This window comes from Sitodiplosis mosellana, unplaced genomic scaffold (genome assembly GCF_009176505.1).
Source record: "Sitodiplosis mosellana isolate CC-2019 unplaced genomic scaffold, AAFC_SMos_1.0 Smas_scaffold_1, whole genome shotgun sequence".
Lineage (NCBI taxonomy): Eukaryota > Metazoa > Arthropoda > Insecta > Diptera > Cecidomyiidae > Sitodiplosis > Sitodiplosis mosellana.
In genome coordinates, this window is record NW_022595244.1 from 4522598 (window position 1) to 4543618 (window position 21021).

General features: G+C 36.7%; 1 protein-coding gene across 5 annotated transcripts in view; it reads right to left on the reverse strand.

Moving 5' to 3' along the window:
• LOC129568284 (beta-arrestin-2) overlaps positions 1–21021 on the reverse strand; it is a 54336-nt gene that overhangs the window by 15694 nt on the left and 17621 nt on the right. Inside the window, exons 1-5 of one of the 5 annotated variants that reach the window (XM_055445962.1) lie at positions 20625–21005; positions 20364–20498; positions 7887–8513; positions 3313–3348; positions 1980–2144 (exon numbers count right to left, since the gene is read on the reverse strand). In XM_055445962.1, the coding sequence (XP_055301937.1) occupies positions 1980–2144; positions 3313–3348; positions 7887–7942 (257 nt within the window). In that variant the 5' untranslated portion in view covers positions 7943–8513; positions 20364–20498; positions 20625–21005. Of the gene's footprint in view, positions 1–1979; positions 2145–3312; positions 3349–7886; positions 8514–20363; positions 20499–20624; positions 21006–21021 lie in introns of those variants that run through there. The other 4 variants (XM_055445969.1, XM_055445987.1, XM_055445978.1 and 1 more) reach the window with 4 other exon arrangements.

Below are 21021 nucleotides of genomic sequence, written 5' to 3' on the forward strand. Positions count from 1 at the left end.
ATTTGTACCCATTAACTTCAGTAGGCGAGGATAGTAAAGTGCATAAAGCCTTCTTCCAATTATTAATTTCATTTCACGCTATCCCATCTGCCAATGACGATTTTTGCTGCGAAAAATTCCATCGCAGACGGGTTTATGGCTAATTGGATTTTGTCACAGCCAATAAACACTGCTCGTTCATGTTTCGCATCGATTTCGTGAATTACAAGCACCGAAAAGGACGGCGATGAAGAGAATAAAAAAAGGAATCGAAGATGAAAACAACAGAAGCCGAAAACCAAATACTATATGAACATCTAATGATTCACCGGAGGCGTTGAATGTGACACGTTGATTATACACACGTTCGGGTCACGGGCCAAACACAATGAAGCGTAGAAATGAAAACAGAGAGATCAAAGTTCTGCGAAGCGACAGATTTCGAAATGTTTGCATTTCACATTGTACACATTGTTTGACAAACAATCGTGTCAAGTGAATGAAGAGAGTGAGAGAGTGCGAGGGAGTGGGTGAGTGTATAAGAAGAGTTCATTGAAGAGGAAAAAACAACATCAGCAGAAATACTCTGTTAACATGCTTCAGGCGGTCGAAATATGAATGGAAAATATCGAGGCTACAAACGTTTCACTAGAGACTGAGACTGAAAAAAATTTAAAACATTGTCAACCGAATGAGGCCACCTACAATTGGAAATAAACATGTCGTCCTGGTAACTACTACTAGGCTGGTAGCACACACAACAAACGTAAGCAAACACATTCCAATGCAAATATTTTCACAACTTTTCACTTCAGTCCGATAAAGCCCTCCAATTTCCATGAACGGCTTCTTATCGATTGTTTGGTGCTCTTGGCAAAATCATTTCATTTTTTTTCATTTCTGAAAAGGACACAATATGGTATGTGTACGGAAATGCACCATTCAATGTTACTCCTCCGTTCATTCTGAAAACTCTCATTTCACAATGTTTTCCCACCTTTATTACGTCAATTCAACGATGAATGAATAACACAAACGTTTTTGTGCCAGTTTTAAGCTTATTTTCGATTGAAGTCATGTCAATTGTGCCGACGGAGTGAAAAAATCGAAGTGTATTTAAAGCTTTGAATAGCACAGCAGTGAACGACGAAAAAAAGACGAGCACATTGATTTTAGCTCTGAAACAGAGTCATCGTGTTAAACATGGCATGTTTTTGTTCAAATATTGTACCAGAAATGGTTGAAATTCCATCAAATGTCATTTGAAAATGATATTGATTCTTACATAACGCATACCCGAAATATTTTTCCAACGAATGTTTTCATTCATTTCTCAGAAGAAAGGAAGTAAATAAAGAAAAAGCACACATTCTGCCCTTTGGAATGGTTTTTTTTTAGATTTCAAAAAGAAAAACATCACTGAAACAATTTTATTCTGAACGTTGGAAGATGCCTTTTAATTTTCTCGAATCATCAAGGATACAATTTAACTCCTCTGTCAGTGTGTTATTCTTTCATCGTGACGAGATCTCGAGATTATAATTGCACGCTTCATATTTGTTATGCGGCAGTTAGTGTACTCAAAGCTTCTGAATGTATGAGAATTTTCACGAAAAAGAATGAGATCCAAATTAAATTGGGTTAAGATAATTGCTTCATGAATTATTGCTCTTATAACTTTGTACCTCTTCAAACAAAATGTCTCTTTTTGTTCTTTGTCTAAACATGGCATTTCTTTGTAGCCGCGGTAAAACTGTTGCCTGAGTAGCATCGAGGACGAAAAAAGTATTTCACGCTTTACAAACAGTCGCTCAACGAGTACGAGATATTTTACTTTGTGCAAACAGCGAAATTATTCCAAGAAAGAAGCGTCATTTGCCAACCAAGAAAAGAACATAAAAAATTGAGAAATGAAAGCGTACCGAGAGTGGTGACTGAGACGAGGATAGAAATGAAATGAAACCTTTTGAATGAAAGAAACTGGCATGAAGCTGACTTACCTGAACGTGAGCGTAAGCTGACCGTAAATTTTATGGTTGGCTGCGAATTTCGGATCCACATAGATGATACCACGTAATGGTTCGACTTTTCCTTGACGACAGATTATATCTCGTGTTCCCAAGTATAATGTCAACACCGAATTCGGCGATGTTTTCTTGTAAACCCTTTTTTTTGTTGTCGTCATCGTCCCGCATTTTGATTATTTTCATTTCATCATCCGGCCATTCATATTTACGTGCGATGTGTATTCCGGTTACCGGTGGATAATTGGTTACAAGTCGGGTCCAATAAGGCGTGTTATATGTCAGGCAATAACAATTTAATTGTTTGTTTTTCGTTGATTGCATCCATAGGCGCCATTTCCATTATTATTAGCAGATTCCCCAATGCAAACACCGAAATGAGAGGGAAAAAATAAACGATAAATTAAATTAAAAGCTGTAGCGTGTGGCAAAGAGGTTTCATAGGCTTGAAATGGGAGATATACGAGTAGACATAATGAAATCCAATTTAACAGACAACGACTTTATTTTAATGCACAATTTCGGTGACAAAGAATCACCGGAATCGAACCGTTCGCGTTGCACACATCAAAATCATTTAACGCAAACACGTTTCATTCGATGGATTTACGATAATAATCTCCATTATACGAAATGAATGGAATTTATAAAATTTCCACATTCATTAAGATTTCTTTAATGAGCGCACGTTTGCCGTGTGGAAAATGGATTTCATGTCGTTATGAAAATTTATTTATCGCTGAGGAAAATTATATGCGAAACACAGCATCATTACACTGAAATTGTTGTGTAAACGAAGAATGTCAAAGACATCATCGCAAGAGAGTTTATTTTTAAAACAAAATGTGCATCCAGCGAAGGCGTTAATTATGCCAACATAATATGCTGTCGCCATCATGACTTCAGAACAATATTTGAAATCAATCACTAAAGCATGACGAAGATCCGGCAGTGAAGTGTATTGATTTCCCCACAGTGTTGAAGCTTTTTCGGGTCGTCGACTGTTGCTGAAGTTATTTATACATATTTGATGAGGGTCATCATTTGGGACAGTTTCATTCACTTCCGCTGGAAAAAAGGGTTGAGCTTCCGTTGAAATGATCCCCTAATTACATTGTGTAATTTGGTTTATGTAAACAAAAAAAATGCGTTGCATATTGGATTGGCGAACGTGAAACTCTTTCGATTTCGTAGAAAATCAAGCGAATTAATCTCATATGAATTGCATAAATTACGAAATGTAACAACAACCAAGAATGGATACATGAAAATGTATTGCTAAATAAAATGAATAGGAAAAGTGAATTACCTTTGCGAACCGAAATCATCATCCTTCACCTTTTTGCTGTGGAGCAGCGCAAATACAAACAAGCCCAGCGCAAGTGCACACACACACAGAGAAGTCAAATCCGAATATTATGATGCAAATGAATAAATGAAAATATGCAAATTAAATAAATTTTAAATGAGATGTAGCACGAGTTTATGTAGATATCTGAAATGGCATGGGAATTGCACAGAGAAAAAAAAAACCGAAGAGAATCAGTCAAGATGATGTGAATTACAGATGATGGCAGCCCGAAGGTAAAATGTTGTATGTCCATAAATACATAGCTTTTGCATTTAGTTTCATTTTCGAGATGCGATGCCAGCCAAATGTAATTTCTATACATCGTGTGCATCATCTTGTTGCAAGTATTTTCCATTTGCAAAGCATCTCACATCAAGTCATATTGTGTACGTCTTTTTGTGTATTTTTTATTTCACAAGTGGCTACTTTTGCACCGAAGCATTGAGTAAAAATTGGTTGTGTACAATGTTAAATCGAATACGCTTCTGCTTTCATTTGATTCTTCAGATGTTGCACATTCTTTCTACATATTGCTTGTGCAACTCAACCTCTGCGTTATTCGAATATGAATAAAATGAGTTTTTTTGTGTTGTTATCGTTGTTGGTGATCGAAACGGATGCACACAGAAAAGAATCCCCGGGAATTTTAGGTGTTTGCCGTAAAATTTGACATTTATATATAAATTTCTATATACATTTTACCGGCAACACTTCAATTTTCCGGGCGATGACATATTTTCGAACATTTCATCAAATACTATATATATTTTACCGCTTGAAATGACAGATGTCGCTAATTTCTGTTGGAATATTTGAAATTATGTCATCGCCCGGAAAATTCAAGTGTTGCCGGTAAAATGTATATAGAAATTTATATATAAATGTCAAATTTTACGGTGAACATCCAAAATTTCCGGGGATTCTTTTCTGTGTGTGGAAGCACGTTGAATGCACCTTTTGAATAAAAATTCAAACAGCTTTCCAAGCTCTACCAAGTGAGTGATTCGAAAATAGAGAAATTCACCGTCAAAGAGAATCCTGTACGCATTCCGATTTTTATTTACTCAATGCTTCTTATATTGCCCGTTTTGTTCATATTTTTCTGTTTTATTTCATTGCCAATATCAATTGCTTGAGTTGTGTGCACAGTAGGGTGTTTTCGGCATCGTTCAATCGAAAAATGGTTACTCTCATTCGATAGATCTCAGAATTCTGAGTCGATTGATAACATTTTTGGTCGCGGATGTACTTGTGGTGACACTTCCCGAAACAAAAAACAAAAAATGTTTTATTCTGAATTTCTATAGTAACGTGTGACAACTAGATTCAATTTTATGTTTTCTTGTCAAATTTTTGCTTTCAAATTCCAAATCAAATCTTGTTGTCACAGGTTACTATGGAAATTCAGAATAAAACTGTTTTTGTTTTCAGCTTCTGGAAGTGTCATCACAAGTCCATCCGCGACAAAAATATTATCAATCGACTCAGAATTCTGAGATCTATCGAATGATGCATACCATTTTACTTTTCCGCAAACTTTGTTTGTTGGGAAAAGTATTTTGATAAAACGATGCCGAAAACACCCTAGCTGCACAGCGGGCGATGTACGTTGTGAATAACTGTGTCAACATTATGTATTTGTGCATTACTGGATTATGTAAAATAAGGAATTTATAGACGTAAACATGAAATATCATTTTTTTTCTTGCATTGTTATGCAAATAGAATATTCAATAGATGATTTGATGTCGGAATACGTTGGATTGAGAGTGGATTTTGAAGGATGAGCGCATTAAAATCACATTTTTTACACCGAATCGCATCGTCATTTACGACGAATACAACAGATGTAAATTGGAATAACATGCAATGTTGTATTTTGTTATGTATGTAGGCTGTGTGCGAGTAGCAAGTGTGGTGTGTGACGTACAACATATCAAGAAGGATTAATCATTTAAAGTGTGACACGAGCTTTATATATGTGTATAAAATATAATGTAAAAAAGTAGCAGTGTTTTGGTCGCGTAATCCATGGTGTCGAAACTTGAGATGTGTGTTGGACGAGAAATGTCTTGACAACTTTAACACACACATACACACAGAATCTGCCATCATTTCCTACTCGGAAATGCGAATTTATGTGCGAAATGGAATGTACAAAATTAATTTATACCCAATGTTAACGATAACAAACGAACACCCAATGACATGCACAGAAAACATGTGCAAAATATGGTGGCGAATTGTGAACTCATTCAAGGGAAAAATAAATATAGTTCAGAACGTAAGATAGAGCGAGTACAGATAGAGTGAACGAGCGAGTCGACGAGAGATGTTTTGCTAATACCAGAGATGGAGTAAATGTATATCAATTCATTGTATTGTCTATACTGCGTACAGACCGGTATATATAAATTGATATAACTTTGCGTTAAATAACGCGTTTGCTGTCACTAAAGTATTAGCTTACGCGTTCTGACGCGTGCTCTCAACGCAAAGGTATATGTTTAAGTATATACCGATACACATTTCCATACAACGGTAAACGATGAACCATCTCTGGGCTAATACTATTTGCACACAGTTGGAACACACAAATTTGCGTTGAATACATTTGTACAATTGAGCGTAGAGACTTAATGAGTAAGTAAAATTCGTCGAATGAGACATGTGCACAGACATTCGCACACACTTTGTGTGGCGATAAGTTTTGCGGCGATCGTTAGAATACGCGTTTCTCTATGTTTCGCCTCTTCTCGTCCTCCCTCGTTCTTTCTCCCGGTCTCTCGCTCATTTTTATTTGCATTGTAATGATAGTCATTGTTGAGTGCTATTTTCGAGAACTCAGACGTTGATAATGCAATTTACACAGGATAATGGCAGTGATTTACATTACACTTGATGACAGCACTGGTAGACACGGGCCTTTCTTTTGCTTGTCTACAAATTACACAAACATTTTTATGATGTGATAAACACACAATGGGAAGCATTTTATTTTTTCTTTCGTTTCTTTGCCCTTTATCTGCGCTTAATGGATTCAAGGACGAGGAACGAGTCGAAACGAAATGAAACAAAATACATTTAATCCGAAAATAGATTGAAATGCTCCCACGTACACATGCACAAATACATGAAAGAAGTGTGATGAAGATGGTTTAAATGTTCATTGCTCAAACCTCGTCGCATGCATTATGAAAAATGGCTAATTTTCATCGTATTGATTTATGAAGCTAATGCCATCATTAAATTACATCACATTTTACGTCGAACGGAAGGGATGAAAATGATTGAACTCAAAAAATGCCGATGCTCGCCGTCAGTGGGATGAAAATATTCATTTTTAATAACTTATTAATAATAAGTACCATTTTCAGTGCAATCGATGATGATGGATTGCATGGCTGGATTGGCGTACAGCGATTTGTATTTTCGAAAGCAAACGCCACGCAATTTACAATAATAACAAATATTCATCATGTTTACCCAGCCCGCGCATAAAACACACGCACGAATTTCGTCTACTCGGTTGCACAGACAAATCAGTTGCGAGAGTCAAGCATCTTGAAAGGCATATTTCTGACACCGCAATAAAAAATGTAGCATCTGAGTTGTTATCATTTTATCACCATTAAATGTTTAGCATTCATGAATTGGTAGACAAGTCGGCTCTTTGCTTCGCAAAACCACATGCACACACACTTTGTAATGACATTCACTAGCAAAAACCGTCCTTCAAAGCACCAGCGGAAACAGTGCTTCAAAGTGATTTCGATCGAATTGTCAACGCTTGTAGTACTCGAGCCAGCAACAAGACTGTGATGTGTCCAAGCGATTTGGAGGCATGACATTTAGCGAAATCGAGAGAGAGGGAGCGCATAGATTCATCATGAAAACAATAATAATAAATTTCATGAACAGAGAAGAGAATAAATCTTTTGCTGTGTGCATTTCGTTCGGTGCGCCGATGTGATTTATGGAGCGAATTGAGTATGTGTAAAACATAAATCAAGCAGATATGCGCGTTGAATGAGTTGTTTATTTTCTGACGGTTTCATTTTGCTCTTCCTTACTCTGTCTCTCTCCTTCCATTACACAATTTAGATGATGGTGAATGTAAAACTAACCAGGAAAAAAGATTCCATTCGAATTGGGAAAGAGAGGGAGAACGAACGAATAAATGACAAATACACCACAAAACCTTTTGCGCTAAGTTCCGCTAAAAATGCGGATCGATCAATCACTGTCGACACAGACGTACGGCAGATATACTTTTTTTATTGTCTTCTATAGCCACCCCCCCCCCCAAAATGTCAAAAGGTAAAGTTCTTTTTTTTGCTCGGTTTGTTTGCAGTTTGTATTTTCAAATGGACGTTTTTATGCAAAGTGATGACTATTTGAATGCTGATGTTGCTATGTAACCGAACGATGTTGGAAGTTGTAAGACATTTGAATTGACATACACTTTTGAGATTGGTAGAGAGAGAGAGAGAGAGAGAGAGAGAAAGAGGAATAGAAACGGGAAATCTTACCTTAAATCCGGAGCCGATGCCTTTGTTATCTCATCGTGATCATTTGATTTCAGCATTTCGAATCGCCTGCGATGCTTTTGTCACACACACAAACATACACGAGAAGGACAGAGAGAGAAGAAAAAACGAGCACCGCAATCACATTTATATCACACTGTGATTTGTTCAACTAACACCGACCAATAAATGGATGGATGCGTTGACATTCGTCGGGATTTAGTTCAATAGAACAACCAATTTGCATGCGATTTGAATTGCAAATCTGAAATTCATTTGGTAGACAATTTTACGGCTGAGACGAAGAGCAGAAATTACGTAAAACTATTTGCCATGAGACATTGTCGCCCAATGTCTTCGTCTCTCGTCTCGTTCGTCGTCGTCGACACTTTGCAATTCAATTGGATGATGCCGTTGCTAATTCAATTTTTGTTGATTTTGCTCAGCTCAACTGAAAATTATTCATAATCCTGTGTGGTGGTAATTGGTGACAGACACGAATATCTACTGCACTTGAAGAATGCCACAAATTCCATTTTTCGTTCGCATCACGAACTCTACTTTCACTTAGTTTGTTGACTCGTTAATTGGAATTTATTATGTGGCCGACCGAGTGCGCGTTTCGAATCTCTGAAAACAAAGTAAAAAAGAAGAACGAAAATAAAGCATTTGTTTGCATTACATTGCCAGTAAATTAATTTTTGTTTAGATTTATTTTTCGGCTAAGCCGAAAAAATCAATGATTTGTTTAATGAAGAAGAATTAAGCCCGAAAAAAATCAGTCAGTTTTTTCTAACACAAACACAAACACACACACACATACACACACACACACACACACACACACAAGAATGAAACAATCAAGGGAGAATCCATGCGCTGATTTCATTTTTAGAAGCTTTTTTAGGCACAATTAAATGACACTTGAGAAAGCATTAGGCCATTCGAGCATGAAGCGTATCCGTAGTGAACACAACGCTTCGGGCAAAAACATTCTTTTCCACGTCGTCGTCAGTGGTGATGGGCTGACCTTCGATTTCGGTTGGAGTTTATTTGTGTGCTGTGCATATTCGAGTGGACTCCATTAGCACACTACACAGCGCGCGCGTAAAGTGATATCATTAAAATACAATTTTACACGGTAATGCGAAGCAAAACAATAGCAGTGTGAACATTAGAGCATTCATCATAGGCCGAACGCATATCCAAATGAGCATCAAAAAGCATTTATGGATAACCCATATCGGCTCACCATTAATGGGTGCTGCGAACCACCAAAATATTACATACATTTATTATTAATCACCGTAATGCGCCGCCCGTCCATATCCTTTAATAAACGTTCTATTTTATTTATGCGCACACGATTTTATCGCATGAACATTGAACGTTGGAAAGCATCCAGCCTGGAAATGTATTGCCGATTATTTGTGTGGTTAAGTGTATATATAAAACATGAGCTTGAAGCATGGAAAAACACTGTTGAATCAATGGAATGGCATCATAAGAATGTAATGGAGCAAAATAAACGAATGACAACCACAAAAACCAATAGACGCTGGCTTGCAACGGGGAAAAATTAAATTGACGAGCTGAATAGCATGCAGCCGGATGATATTGATGCTGCTGCTGTTGCTGCTGCTCTCCGTGGTGCTTGTCTGTGGTTTGTGGAAGGAAACAGACTTTTTCAAGCCAAAATAAAAAAAAATCTCGCAAAAAATATTCAATAGGTAATTTCGATCGAAATGGAATCCAATATTTATGCGATGTTGGCATACTTTTCACAACATAAACAAATCTGAGCGCACCGGAATTGAGACGAAGAGCCGAACTTGTATCCCCCATTTCGTGTGTAGAAGCGTAAGTAAATATTCGCCTCATGTGGTTTTCATGTGTGTGTGCTATTGGATGTTGATGTTGTTGCTGTTGTTGTCGACATGTCTGTAGGCAAATCAGCTACGTGCAGTGCTGTTTTTAGCATTGAATTTCCATGTTATCCAAAAATGTGTACGATAAAAGCCACAAAAACACCAACCGATCCTAGTCTGACCCACATTTTGTGTCATATGTACATCAAACGCAGAAAACCAAAAAAAAGTTCCTCTCTGTGTGTACGATCTCAATTCTTTTCCCCCTCTTTCGCTCTCTCCGTGTGTGCCTTCTTCCAATTTTCCAAAAAATAAATAAACGGAGAGAAAACACACTTACAGTAAAAATGGGATGACATAATTTGCATGGATAACCATTTCGACGAGGATGAAGTTCGCTCTTCGCATATAAACATATATGTATATAATATTGAACAGTGTTTCTATTCAAGTCATTCGTTTTTCTTTCGATTTTTTGCAAATCTCAGTTAAAATTTATTGCTTCCTTTTGCATTGCGTTTGAAAATAGGGTTTTCTTCTATAAATTTCAATCATAAAGGATTTTATTATTTTGTTGTTCTTTTTGTTTTTCACTCGTTGTTCGCTCCGTTTGATGAGAGTGTGGTGAGAGAAAGATGCTGGTCTTTTTTGGCGCTTGTACATTTCCACTTGGCAGCAAAATGCCTAAAACACACCATATCATTGCAATACAATAATTACGGTGATATGCTTCAATAAATAACAAAATTGCTGCTGAATATATGAAAAGACGTTGGTTTGCGCATAAACCAACGCATACGCACATGAGAATAGCTTTAATCACGTAGTAACATGTACTAGTACATGACGTTTATTAAGCTCATTCGGCTACATAATTTCATGCGCTACCATTATATGAAATATTAAAGTAATTGAATTTATATGCGTTGAAACACATAAAGACGCCAACAATAAGCCGTTTGAATATAATTCACATTCTATTTCTTTCCCTCTTTCCTTCACTCGCCTTGAACTACCTGCTATTTTCCGCACCGCTTGAAATGTCAATCAATTGATCCAAATCGCTCCCGACAATGTTTATTCAAAAGTCATTCATGAAAATGGCTCATTTGAAATGAACGTTTCATCTCGGTTTCCGACGATGAGACTGGGATATTCTTCTTATGAAGACGAATTATTTAGTCAGAATAATGAAAATGAACACAAAGAATGCAAACACAACAACAAAAATTGGATACAAATTTGCGATCTGTTTTCGAAAAACAGGACTTCACATTTCTAAGCCCACAGATACAAATTGAATATTGCTTTTGGTTGTTGGTTCATCGAAGTTTTTTTTTCTTCAGATGTTTTCTCATGGGAAGGCAAAAAATGGGCACGAGAGAAATATTGTGAAAGGAAAATGAGTCATTGAATTTATTAAATTATTTATTTTACAATAAAGTGCAATTCATTCAATGAGGGTGCATCGCTTGTGTCTCTTCGTTATTTTGCCAAGGAACTTACATACAGAAAAAGAAAATAAAATCTACAATTGAAATCGCCCTACCCGAAGTCATTTCGGCAAATTTTCCAAGATTTGAATATTCATCTAAAAAGAAAATTATAACTTTGGTTTTGTGAAGCAACGAAGAAGAAAAATGACGTCTTGAAAAGTTTTATTATAACCGAACGCGAAGTTCCTCTCAAATAAACCGAAATCAGGCTCATTAAGTCGTCTATACCACATCGTTCGAATCTCTTTCTCGCTCGCTCTCTCTCTCACTCTCTCTCTCTCACTTTCTATCTTCGTCTCTGTCACGCAATTGAAATTCATTAGGCTGCATTTTAACGATTGTTCATCCAAACGATTCCACACCAAATGTAATTGCATCCCACGAACTTTGTTCTCGACGTATGGTAACAATTCCAAAAATTCTTTTGTCAGTTTATTGAATTCCATTTATTATTTGCACGTGCTGTTTTAACTTTGGCGACGGAGCATGGATTGATAGATGGATAGAGAGAAAGAGAGAGAAAGAATGGGAATGAGAGAGAAAGAAAACGTAGGTACCATTTTTTTTTCTTTGGCAATTAAGCAACAGAGATCCTATCGTTCAATTTAACTTGAATTTCGACTGCGGCAAACGCTTCAAGGGTTTCTCTGCACAATAAAAAGAGCAAAATGCAAATATCAGTTCGTGATTTTCTTTTTCTCCGGTTTGGGTTAAAGTATCTCACATTTTCACGCTTTGAAAACTTCCAACATAAGTGGAAATGATGCTGATTACTGTTGAAATATTGGGAAATTAAATTAATTTTGCTAATTTTAGATCACAATGATGCGATGTGAATGGAACCGAATTATGGTGATACGCATGAAATTCGCCTGTCGATTTCAATTTCAGTGGAAAAATCACGACAAACTCGTGCCACATCCATTCATCCGTCGATTCTGGGTCACATTTTGATGAAGTGCGAGCGTTTGTGGTGTGTTTAATTTGAAAACTGTCAGAAAGTATTTGGTTGATACAAATTAGTGGGCTTTAGCTACTTTCAAGCACTTCGACTCGGTTGCTAGATGGATGTAATATGCTGTCAACGATAATTTTTCGATTGATTCTGATCTGTGCATACGGTGGTTTGCATCATTTCGTCGTGGTTTTTCACCCAGCATTCCATCGAACATGGTTTCAGTCTAATGAATGCAGTGCCAGTTTTTTTTTCGGTTCGTTTCAAAAGTGGAAAATGTTATGAATATTTGCGAAAGGATTCGACCCAGAATGTTCACATTAATTCCCATCTTGCAAGCACAAAATCTTTGCATAGTATATGTTTCGACCGTGTATAGTTTGAATTCCAATAAAATTTATGGTATCAGGAATCCATTTAATTATGCGCTAAATTATAATACAAAGTAGCAAATATCACTTTTTTGGGTAAATGTTAACATGGTTTCGAGTATTTTATTTCAAGGTGCTTTGTATGTAAATCCCTTTTATATTATGATACTTTGAAGACGACGGCAAAATCTATTAGCTCTGTTGCATCACTGAATAGCCATTTTAAGCGAGTAGTAATCGTCGGATCGTTATCATCGTTTTTCGTTGCAAAGTAACATCGTGTATTGAATAGCGTACCGTGTAACGGATGATCTTATTTGGAATAGGTTCTGCCAAGCTTTCGCAGCTCGTGAAGAAGGTTACAAGTCAAAGTCTATAACAAGAAGAGATTATCTGGTGTTGTTGCCATCTGAGTTTTACATTTTCATGTTCGACTGCTGCTTAAACAATTGTGAATGGGTTGACGACACGCTTGCTCTCCGGATGACCTTTAGCATATGAAACGATACCGTTCGCATTACCTTCAGTTCATGCTTTTCTACATTACGTCTAGCCCATTTCTAATACTAAAAACGGTTTTACGCATCATCACTTCACAAGCATATTGTATGCGTCCATGTGTTTTGCAAATTTTTTTCCACAGCGATACAAGTATGAAAGAGTTTTAAATCCCACAGCGACCTCAGTTATATGCTGCATCATGATATAAAACATGACTCACGCTAACTGTTCCCTTTTCGCCAATGTGTTTTCTTCCATTATTATGATGTGGAGTATGTGGATGAGCCGAAATTATCTTCAAGCGATTCTTCTTTTTATTCGCATCCACACAATGCTAACCAGAGTGTATGTATCATTGTGTTATTATCGTTTGTTCTCAAAGAATGAGATAATAAAAATGTCACGCTGGAGACTGAAAAGAATCATACAGATGGAAATGGGCATGAGCCGATATCGAGAGACTGTGATCTGTCTAGACGGCATCCACCAGCACCAGCAACCGCAACTAATCTGACTATATCAATTGCATTTTACAAAAGAAAAAAATGCCAACGCCTTTGAATAGATAAAAACGTGCAGAAAAATCACAAAACTGCAATTCTCTTGATGTTAATTAGAAATTCCGAACTTAATTGCCAATTATATTTGATGACAATTTGCGATAGATTCAAGAACGAATCGATTACATCGGTTACGTAAAGAGACTGCGCATGACATTTTAATTAATCCCATTAAAGTTGTTTAGCAGTTTTTTCTGGTGAGCGCATCGCAAACGAACAAGTTTATTATGTTTGAATAAAAATTGGGTCTGTTTGGATCTCTGCTACTGATGCTGATCATAATGAAAGAAAATGTTGCAATGCAGCGAGAGAGAAAAAAGAACGTAGCTGGTCAACGGTGTAAATTGGATTTAAACAATGTAAATGCCATTTTTATTCATTATGACCATTTCTCGGAATTTTTCTCGCATTTTGTTCACCATCATCACGGTTCGGTGAAGGGTAAAAAAATGATATTGCGCGACGCAAAAGCGACTGACTGACTGACTGACATGAAATGAACGTAGTTTGTCGACCGTGTTGATTAAACAGGGTCGAAACAGACATAGCAACAAAATATGTATGCGGGAGAGCTATTGTCGTTGCCTTTGTTTGCTGATGCAGTTAAAATCTCATTTCAATTAATCACCAGGGGTTTTACTCCAACTAAATGTAATCAGAATGCAGCATCGCTGTGCAAAATGAAAATGAGCCGGCAAACGGCGCTAAGCACGACAAGAATGCGCCAATGTTAAAAACCACATAACTCCAACAGCTCTGACGCTATTAACACACCGACCCAAAATATTATTATTGAAATATGAAAAGAAACAAACGAGCTGACACTCAGATAACTACTACTTGTGAAAACTTTCTCGACGCGCGCGCTCCCGTTTGTACACACAACAACACACAAGTTGCAACCAGCATGAAGCCGCTGAAATGCATTCGCATTTACGAACGATATTTAGCAGTTTGTTGTATATACAATTTGTTATTATGATTAAATGTTTAGCGCATCCAACTTGCACACTATCCGCTGGCCCCACGAGAGGATGCCAAACACGAGACACTTTTATTTAAAAACTTTAAATTATGAATGAAACAATGAAAATATTGTACATGCATAATAAAAAAAAACCGTAGTTTCGTGCCACCGATTTGTAAGCAAGACATGACAGAGTAGCTAACAGAATTTGGATTGACATGAAATAATGCAAACTCATAGTTTTGCCCATGCATTCGGGTGATTAAACAGTCCAAGTTGGTTGATTACAATTTTTTCCCAGTTTATTTCAGAAGCGACGGGTGGCTAGAAACCAAACCTAGTCAAAATATCGCGGCATATCGCTGTGGGTGGCTTGGCGAAAGTGAGGATTCGCAGCAAGATAACGAGAAAAGACAAAAAAAAGCGAAAAAGTTGATTAAAAATCTCCAAGGAATCTGTAGAATCGAGATTGTGAGCAAATGAACTTTGCTCAGTTAAGAAACTGAAAGCGAACTTTTTTTCTACTCTCTTCATCTCTATCTTTCGCATCGCTCAGTCTCCCGCTCTCATTCGTTCTCATTCACAATGAAAACATAATTGAAATCAATTTCGCTACAGTAAATTGCAAGCGAAAATAAGTTGCACGTTGAATTCAAAGACGAACAAGTACGCACTTAGTATTTTTCAAGAAGTTTTCTATGCTGTGGTTGCATCGTACACTTGAATGCGTTCGTAAACAGGGATAGTTGTTTAAAATGTTGGTTGTTTCTATAACAACTCTTATGGGAAGATAAAGTAAAATAATGTAACTTAAAATTAAAATTGCTTCGGAGAATAACAAATTTGAATATTGGTGTATTTTTTCATATCTTCTCAAAATATTTGTCCAAAAAAGTACTGAATTAATGAGCGTTTAATGTAGCTGCTCGCTGAACAAACATAGTCAAATGATTATATGAATACAAATTAATATAAATTCAGCTTTTATTTCTCCTGCGCACACTGTTTTGAAATATATTTTCTTATGACAGTGAAACCTTTTAAACAGCACTTTATCAGACGTTTTTTTTCTTCGTTCTTCCATTCTTTTACTTTCGTCGCATACAAACAGGAGAAAACGTCGAAAAAAACGCGAGAAAGGAAAATGTTCAAAAGATTCAGTTGTTTGACAGCATAATGAAATGTTTTGATTTGAGGTGATGCACTCTCTCTCTCTTTCTACCTCTCCCTCTTTGTCTGTGTCTCTTCGGATCGTGCGCGTACGAATTCAGGTCATGCTTTGCGATGTGTAAAACATATCTAATAAATAAAAATATCCTGCATAATGTGTTTGCATTATATTCGCTTAATGCGAAATGAAACGAAGAAAAAAAGTGAAAAGCGTTTAAATGCGAGGTATTAAATGGAAATTTATCATTGTCATCGTTTATAACGGTATACACAAACGTAAAAATGAACATTAACTGAAATCGCTCGCATTTTTTCTTCTCTCTGCTCGCGTTTTTCATTTGTGATTTTGAGCACAGGGCATTTTTCACATTCATATCGCACACACACACATGCAAAAATGGCAAAATTGTAACAAAACAATACCGAGTAATTCACAAGAAATTCTACACTTAATTTACATCCGCATGAGGGAATTGCGTATAACGTATTATTCACAAATGGGCTGGCGGGTCCATGTAATTGTGGCATGACAATGGGACAAAAGAACCAAAAAAAGGGCAACACTTTTGTTTGATAGAGTGTGCTCATTTCCTGTTAGCCGAACCAAACTATGAGAGGCTGCTCAAATGCCCATTTTCTATGTTCCCGTTGTGAGTGTTTGTGTTAAGCTATTGATTAGCAAAAATGGTCGTTTTTATCAATTTCCATGCAGTCCCTTTCGTTTAGACCGGCAAAATGTTTGCTATTGTTCTTCCTTCTCCGATCTGAAAAAAATCGATTCCGTCGGCTAATTTGGTTTTTGGGGTCTGGACGTATAAATTATTACTCGACTCCATCCCATGCATATTTTATGCTTTCTTCTTTCTTTCGATACACGAAGCCAGCGTCGATGCGTCAAAAGCCTATTTATTGAATAGATTTGTGTGTATTATCTATCGGCATTTCCCAATACCATAAAACAATAGAGAAATACGTTCCTTCGCTGAATATCTTACAATCATTCGCATATTCTGTGCCATTCGCCACACCATCGGACGTGCCTATTCACCGAGTGGCCACTTCTCGGCAATAAGTTGAATGGCTCGTGTTCGATGAAACAATGAGAAAATAGTATAAATCAAATTAGCGTTTTGTTGTATGTGTGTGTTGTCTTTTCTCTGTTCGTCCTCTGTCCTGTTTGGCGTACAAACGATTTGTATTGTTTCGCAATTTCAAACCGTTCTCAAGAGACACAAAAAATTTTCCTTTCAGTGGAACATCACATGCATTCGGTCGGTCATTTATTGACGAACGAACGTAGGAAACAACAGCCACCCAGTTTATGGTTGATAAAACCGATTGGAATCACAAACACGTACGATGGATCGGTTGCTTTCGAACATTGAAAGCACTAAGCAGTTCGACGTCCGTTTGAAGTAGTACTAGTAGTGGCAGTAGGAAGCTGCGTGGTATGAAAGAGCCACACATATTTTGGATCTTATGTCACCCATTTATCGACCGTAAAACTTTTAAATGCCATTTGTTGGCATTATCGAATCCATGCCCAACCCAATGACTTATTTATCCTTCAATGCGTCCACTTTCGAAATGAGAGGAAAAATCTCATTCTATTGATTTTTAGATTCAGTTCGTAAAATTTAATTGAGGAAAAAGAACAAATGGTAAAAAAAATTCAGTTCTGGGTCTTGTTTTTTTCGTCAAGTGAAACACATTCCCAATGAGATAAGCACACAAATATTCAAATTCAAAATGAGGATCGAACAAAACCCAGTCCACAGGGAATTCATTGTTGTATTCGATTATCGAATCAAGTGTGTTAAGTGCTAATTGTTCGGCTGAATAATTTTCCATTCTACCGTTTTTCCCATTGCTCGTTGATATGGAGCAGCAAAAAAGAAATAATTAAAAATGAATCCATATCCGTTTTGTTGAGATCAAAATTGGAGCAATTTTTACAGGCTTCGCAAATGAAATAAAACAAGACCGCAGATTGTCGCTTCGCTCCGCTCTGCGTTCTTGAAGATTGTAAATTTAACTCGTTTTATCAATTTGATGTTTTTCATCTATAGAAGGTACGATATATACGATAATAAGTAAGTACTACATGGAATGTAGTTTTTTTTGTATGCAAATCATTTTAATATTGTCAAAAATAATTAAATAAATTTATATGATGATATTGTATTTTTCACTTATGTGTTTTATGTACATTCAATGTGAATGGTCATCGTACATTATTTCACATTGGTAACGAAAAAAGTGTAAATTTTTTTTGAGTTATCTCAAAAGTGAATTACAAGAACATGATTTTATTTCATTTTTGCAATTTGGCGTAATTGCTTCATTTCAAATAAAAAATATGGATATTAAAATGAATCAATTTACGGTCCAAAGAAATGGCCTGAAGACTCCTAAAATTTTCTTGAAAAAAAAAACAAATACAGTAGCCTACATTTCATGTAGTGCTAAAAAACGGCTCATGCATACGCTATTGTCACAATGCGCACAGAAAATCACGTATTGTGCTGATAAAATTATCGTAAGAGAAAAATCATGTACGCTTCCGTTTTTCGAAATAAGCACGGTAAATTTTCCCCTTCTATAGATGCAACTAGATTAAAGGGATACATTTACATATTCGAGTCTTGCTTTGAATGGCTTTGCATCACAAATTCCAGTTAATAGACTTAATTAGAGCGATGTGAACACATGGCAATGATATCGTCGGGGAAACTGTTTCCGTCTCTGTGAATAAACGCCAACGAGAGAAAAAAAACGCGTTGTTTACATCAATGTCGAGGCGTCTCGCCGATTTTTTGCACTCACAACTTTTCCGCATGCAAAAACCACATACATGAAAAAATAGATGAAATGAAATCATTGAAGCGCAGAATGGAGTGCAGCCTATTAACGTTGGTCAAGGCCGAGTCTCGCACTACGTTTCTGCATTGAATAAGATTTGCCTTTTGAGATATTTTCCGACTTGAAAGACGCCTTTATCAAGTGAATCACATTTTCCATGTAGACGTTTTCGTTGCCGACGCCTAATCAAGTTGCCATACACAGTTTTCTTCATCAATTTCAATGCATTGATACAAAAAGATCAAACCAAAAGGTTAAAAAATGATTTGCAAGCTAATTCAACTTCGAACAAGGTTAAAATTATGTTAACGTCGGTTGTGAAATGGCAATGACGTCAATGGCGGTGGCGGCAAGGCAAGGAAAGCATCAAAATCAATCAATATATCGAGGGGTCACTTGTTTACCTTACTCCGAAAACCCACTGAATATTTTACCCGGAGTCCGATCAAATATCGCAACGTTATTGAATTTTTGAACAGTTATCGAATGCTAACGCATATTCATCAAGCCAAATGTTGAATCATTCCCAGCCAAACATCCGTCTTGCGGAGGAACAGTTTGCGTTTGTGTATGCAAATGTCAAAATGCTATGACTTCAATCAATATTCATTTGAATGTAATCGGATTGTGTGGTTTGATTCGATTCGAAACCACTCACCGAAATATGGAGTGCTCTTTTGACGACCGTTTTGCGCAAGGAGACATCGATCGACTATGAACCGGAAAATCCATTAATATTCCATTCAAAGCACACTCTCGCATGTGAATGGTAAAAATAGCGACTGTTTCACTCAATGAATCTTATTTATTTTGGATTTATCCAAACATAATGTGTGTACGTAATTGAATAAAATATTTGGAATCTACTCCTGCTCTCCGTCGTCATCGTCGTGGAATGTGTTTGTTTTGCCATCGTGATGGATGGGTCAGAACAAGCATTTCATTGAGTGAATTTCGTGTCGGCGTCACATACCAATGCGCATCATACTCCATTCCATTGTCTAAATATTGATTCTACAAATGATTGCTAGCAAATCGAATGGCATATGTACATATAGTCTTCAAAAGACACCCCACCTCATCAAGTAAAATAGTTTCGAATCGAATCCATTATTATTCAATAGCATTAATTCGTGGTTGAACTCCACCGTTGAGCGTTTCTTTACCGTCGAGTATGCTAATGGATTGAGTTATTTGTAAATCAATTCACAATTGGAGGGTAATTCAATGCACGCATCCATGTTTGAGAGATATGGGTGCTTCACACGATATCCCATTTAATTTCACATTCAATAGGCAATGAAAAGGTGCGAAGAAAAAATGTATGGTTCGAAATTGCACCACACGATTCAATCGGATTAATGTGCGGCAAAACACCGTAACATTGAGCACAACAATCATTTGCAATTTTGCCGATTACCACATGTTGTACACGAACAATGCACACAGTTGGAACGAAATTATGGAGATATTGCTGTCGAAACAGATTCCGTTTGGTGGGATTAATTCAAACACTATGTTTTTCCACAGGCACGTTGCAGCCTGCAATTTGCAGGTAGTTACTTCCCACTTGAAATTGGAATGAAAAAGAAAAAAATATGCGAGAATGACATGCACTAACAAGAATTCAAAATGACAGTTTATTTGTTTGTTTGATGGTTTTTTGTTCACTCGCGATATTTGAAATCCATAAAGCAATGTTCTGTCAGTCAATTCAAAATCTCACTTACATCGACAGAGTACAAGCCGTTTTTTTCTTCTTTTTCTTCTACAGATGTGTACGTTTTACCCGTGACAGCTGAGCAAAGCGAACGTCAACAACTCCAAAATAGAACACATTGTTGCATATATATATTTTTGGCACACTAAAACGGATACTGAATGTTTATTTTGAAAGTTTTTCCTGGCATCCGTGTTATTTGATGACGGTGCTTGTGATTGTTTTGATGCGGCCGGATCGCATTTCATGATAAATAACATTTGTTACTCACGTTAAACTTCTTTTTGAAATAATCCGTTCAAGCATAAATTATTTGGAAATAATCCGTTGTTGTTGAAACAAAAACTTTTTTTCACAACACACACAAATCCCATTAATTCAACCATCAAATTGTGTGTAATGTCAAAACGAAAATGGAATTGGACGCTGATTCTAATTATAGATATTAAACCAGCCAGGCCAATTAATTTCAGAACACAAATAAAAAACTTTATCGAATTTCAATTTCATTACAATATTTGCCAAATCGATTGGTTCGTTTGCGTGAGCAAATCGTTTCACGGAATTAATGTCATGTACCGTTATGTGCACGAATGGGCTGTGAGAGGTTGTCGCGCTCTGCTCTCTTTCTTTCGGTCATGTTTTTGACACTGTGTGAGCACATCGCT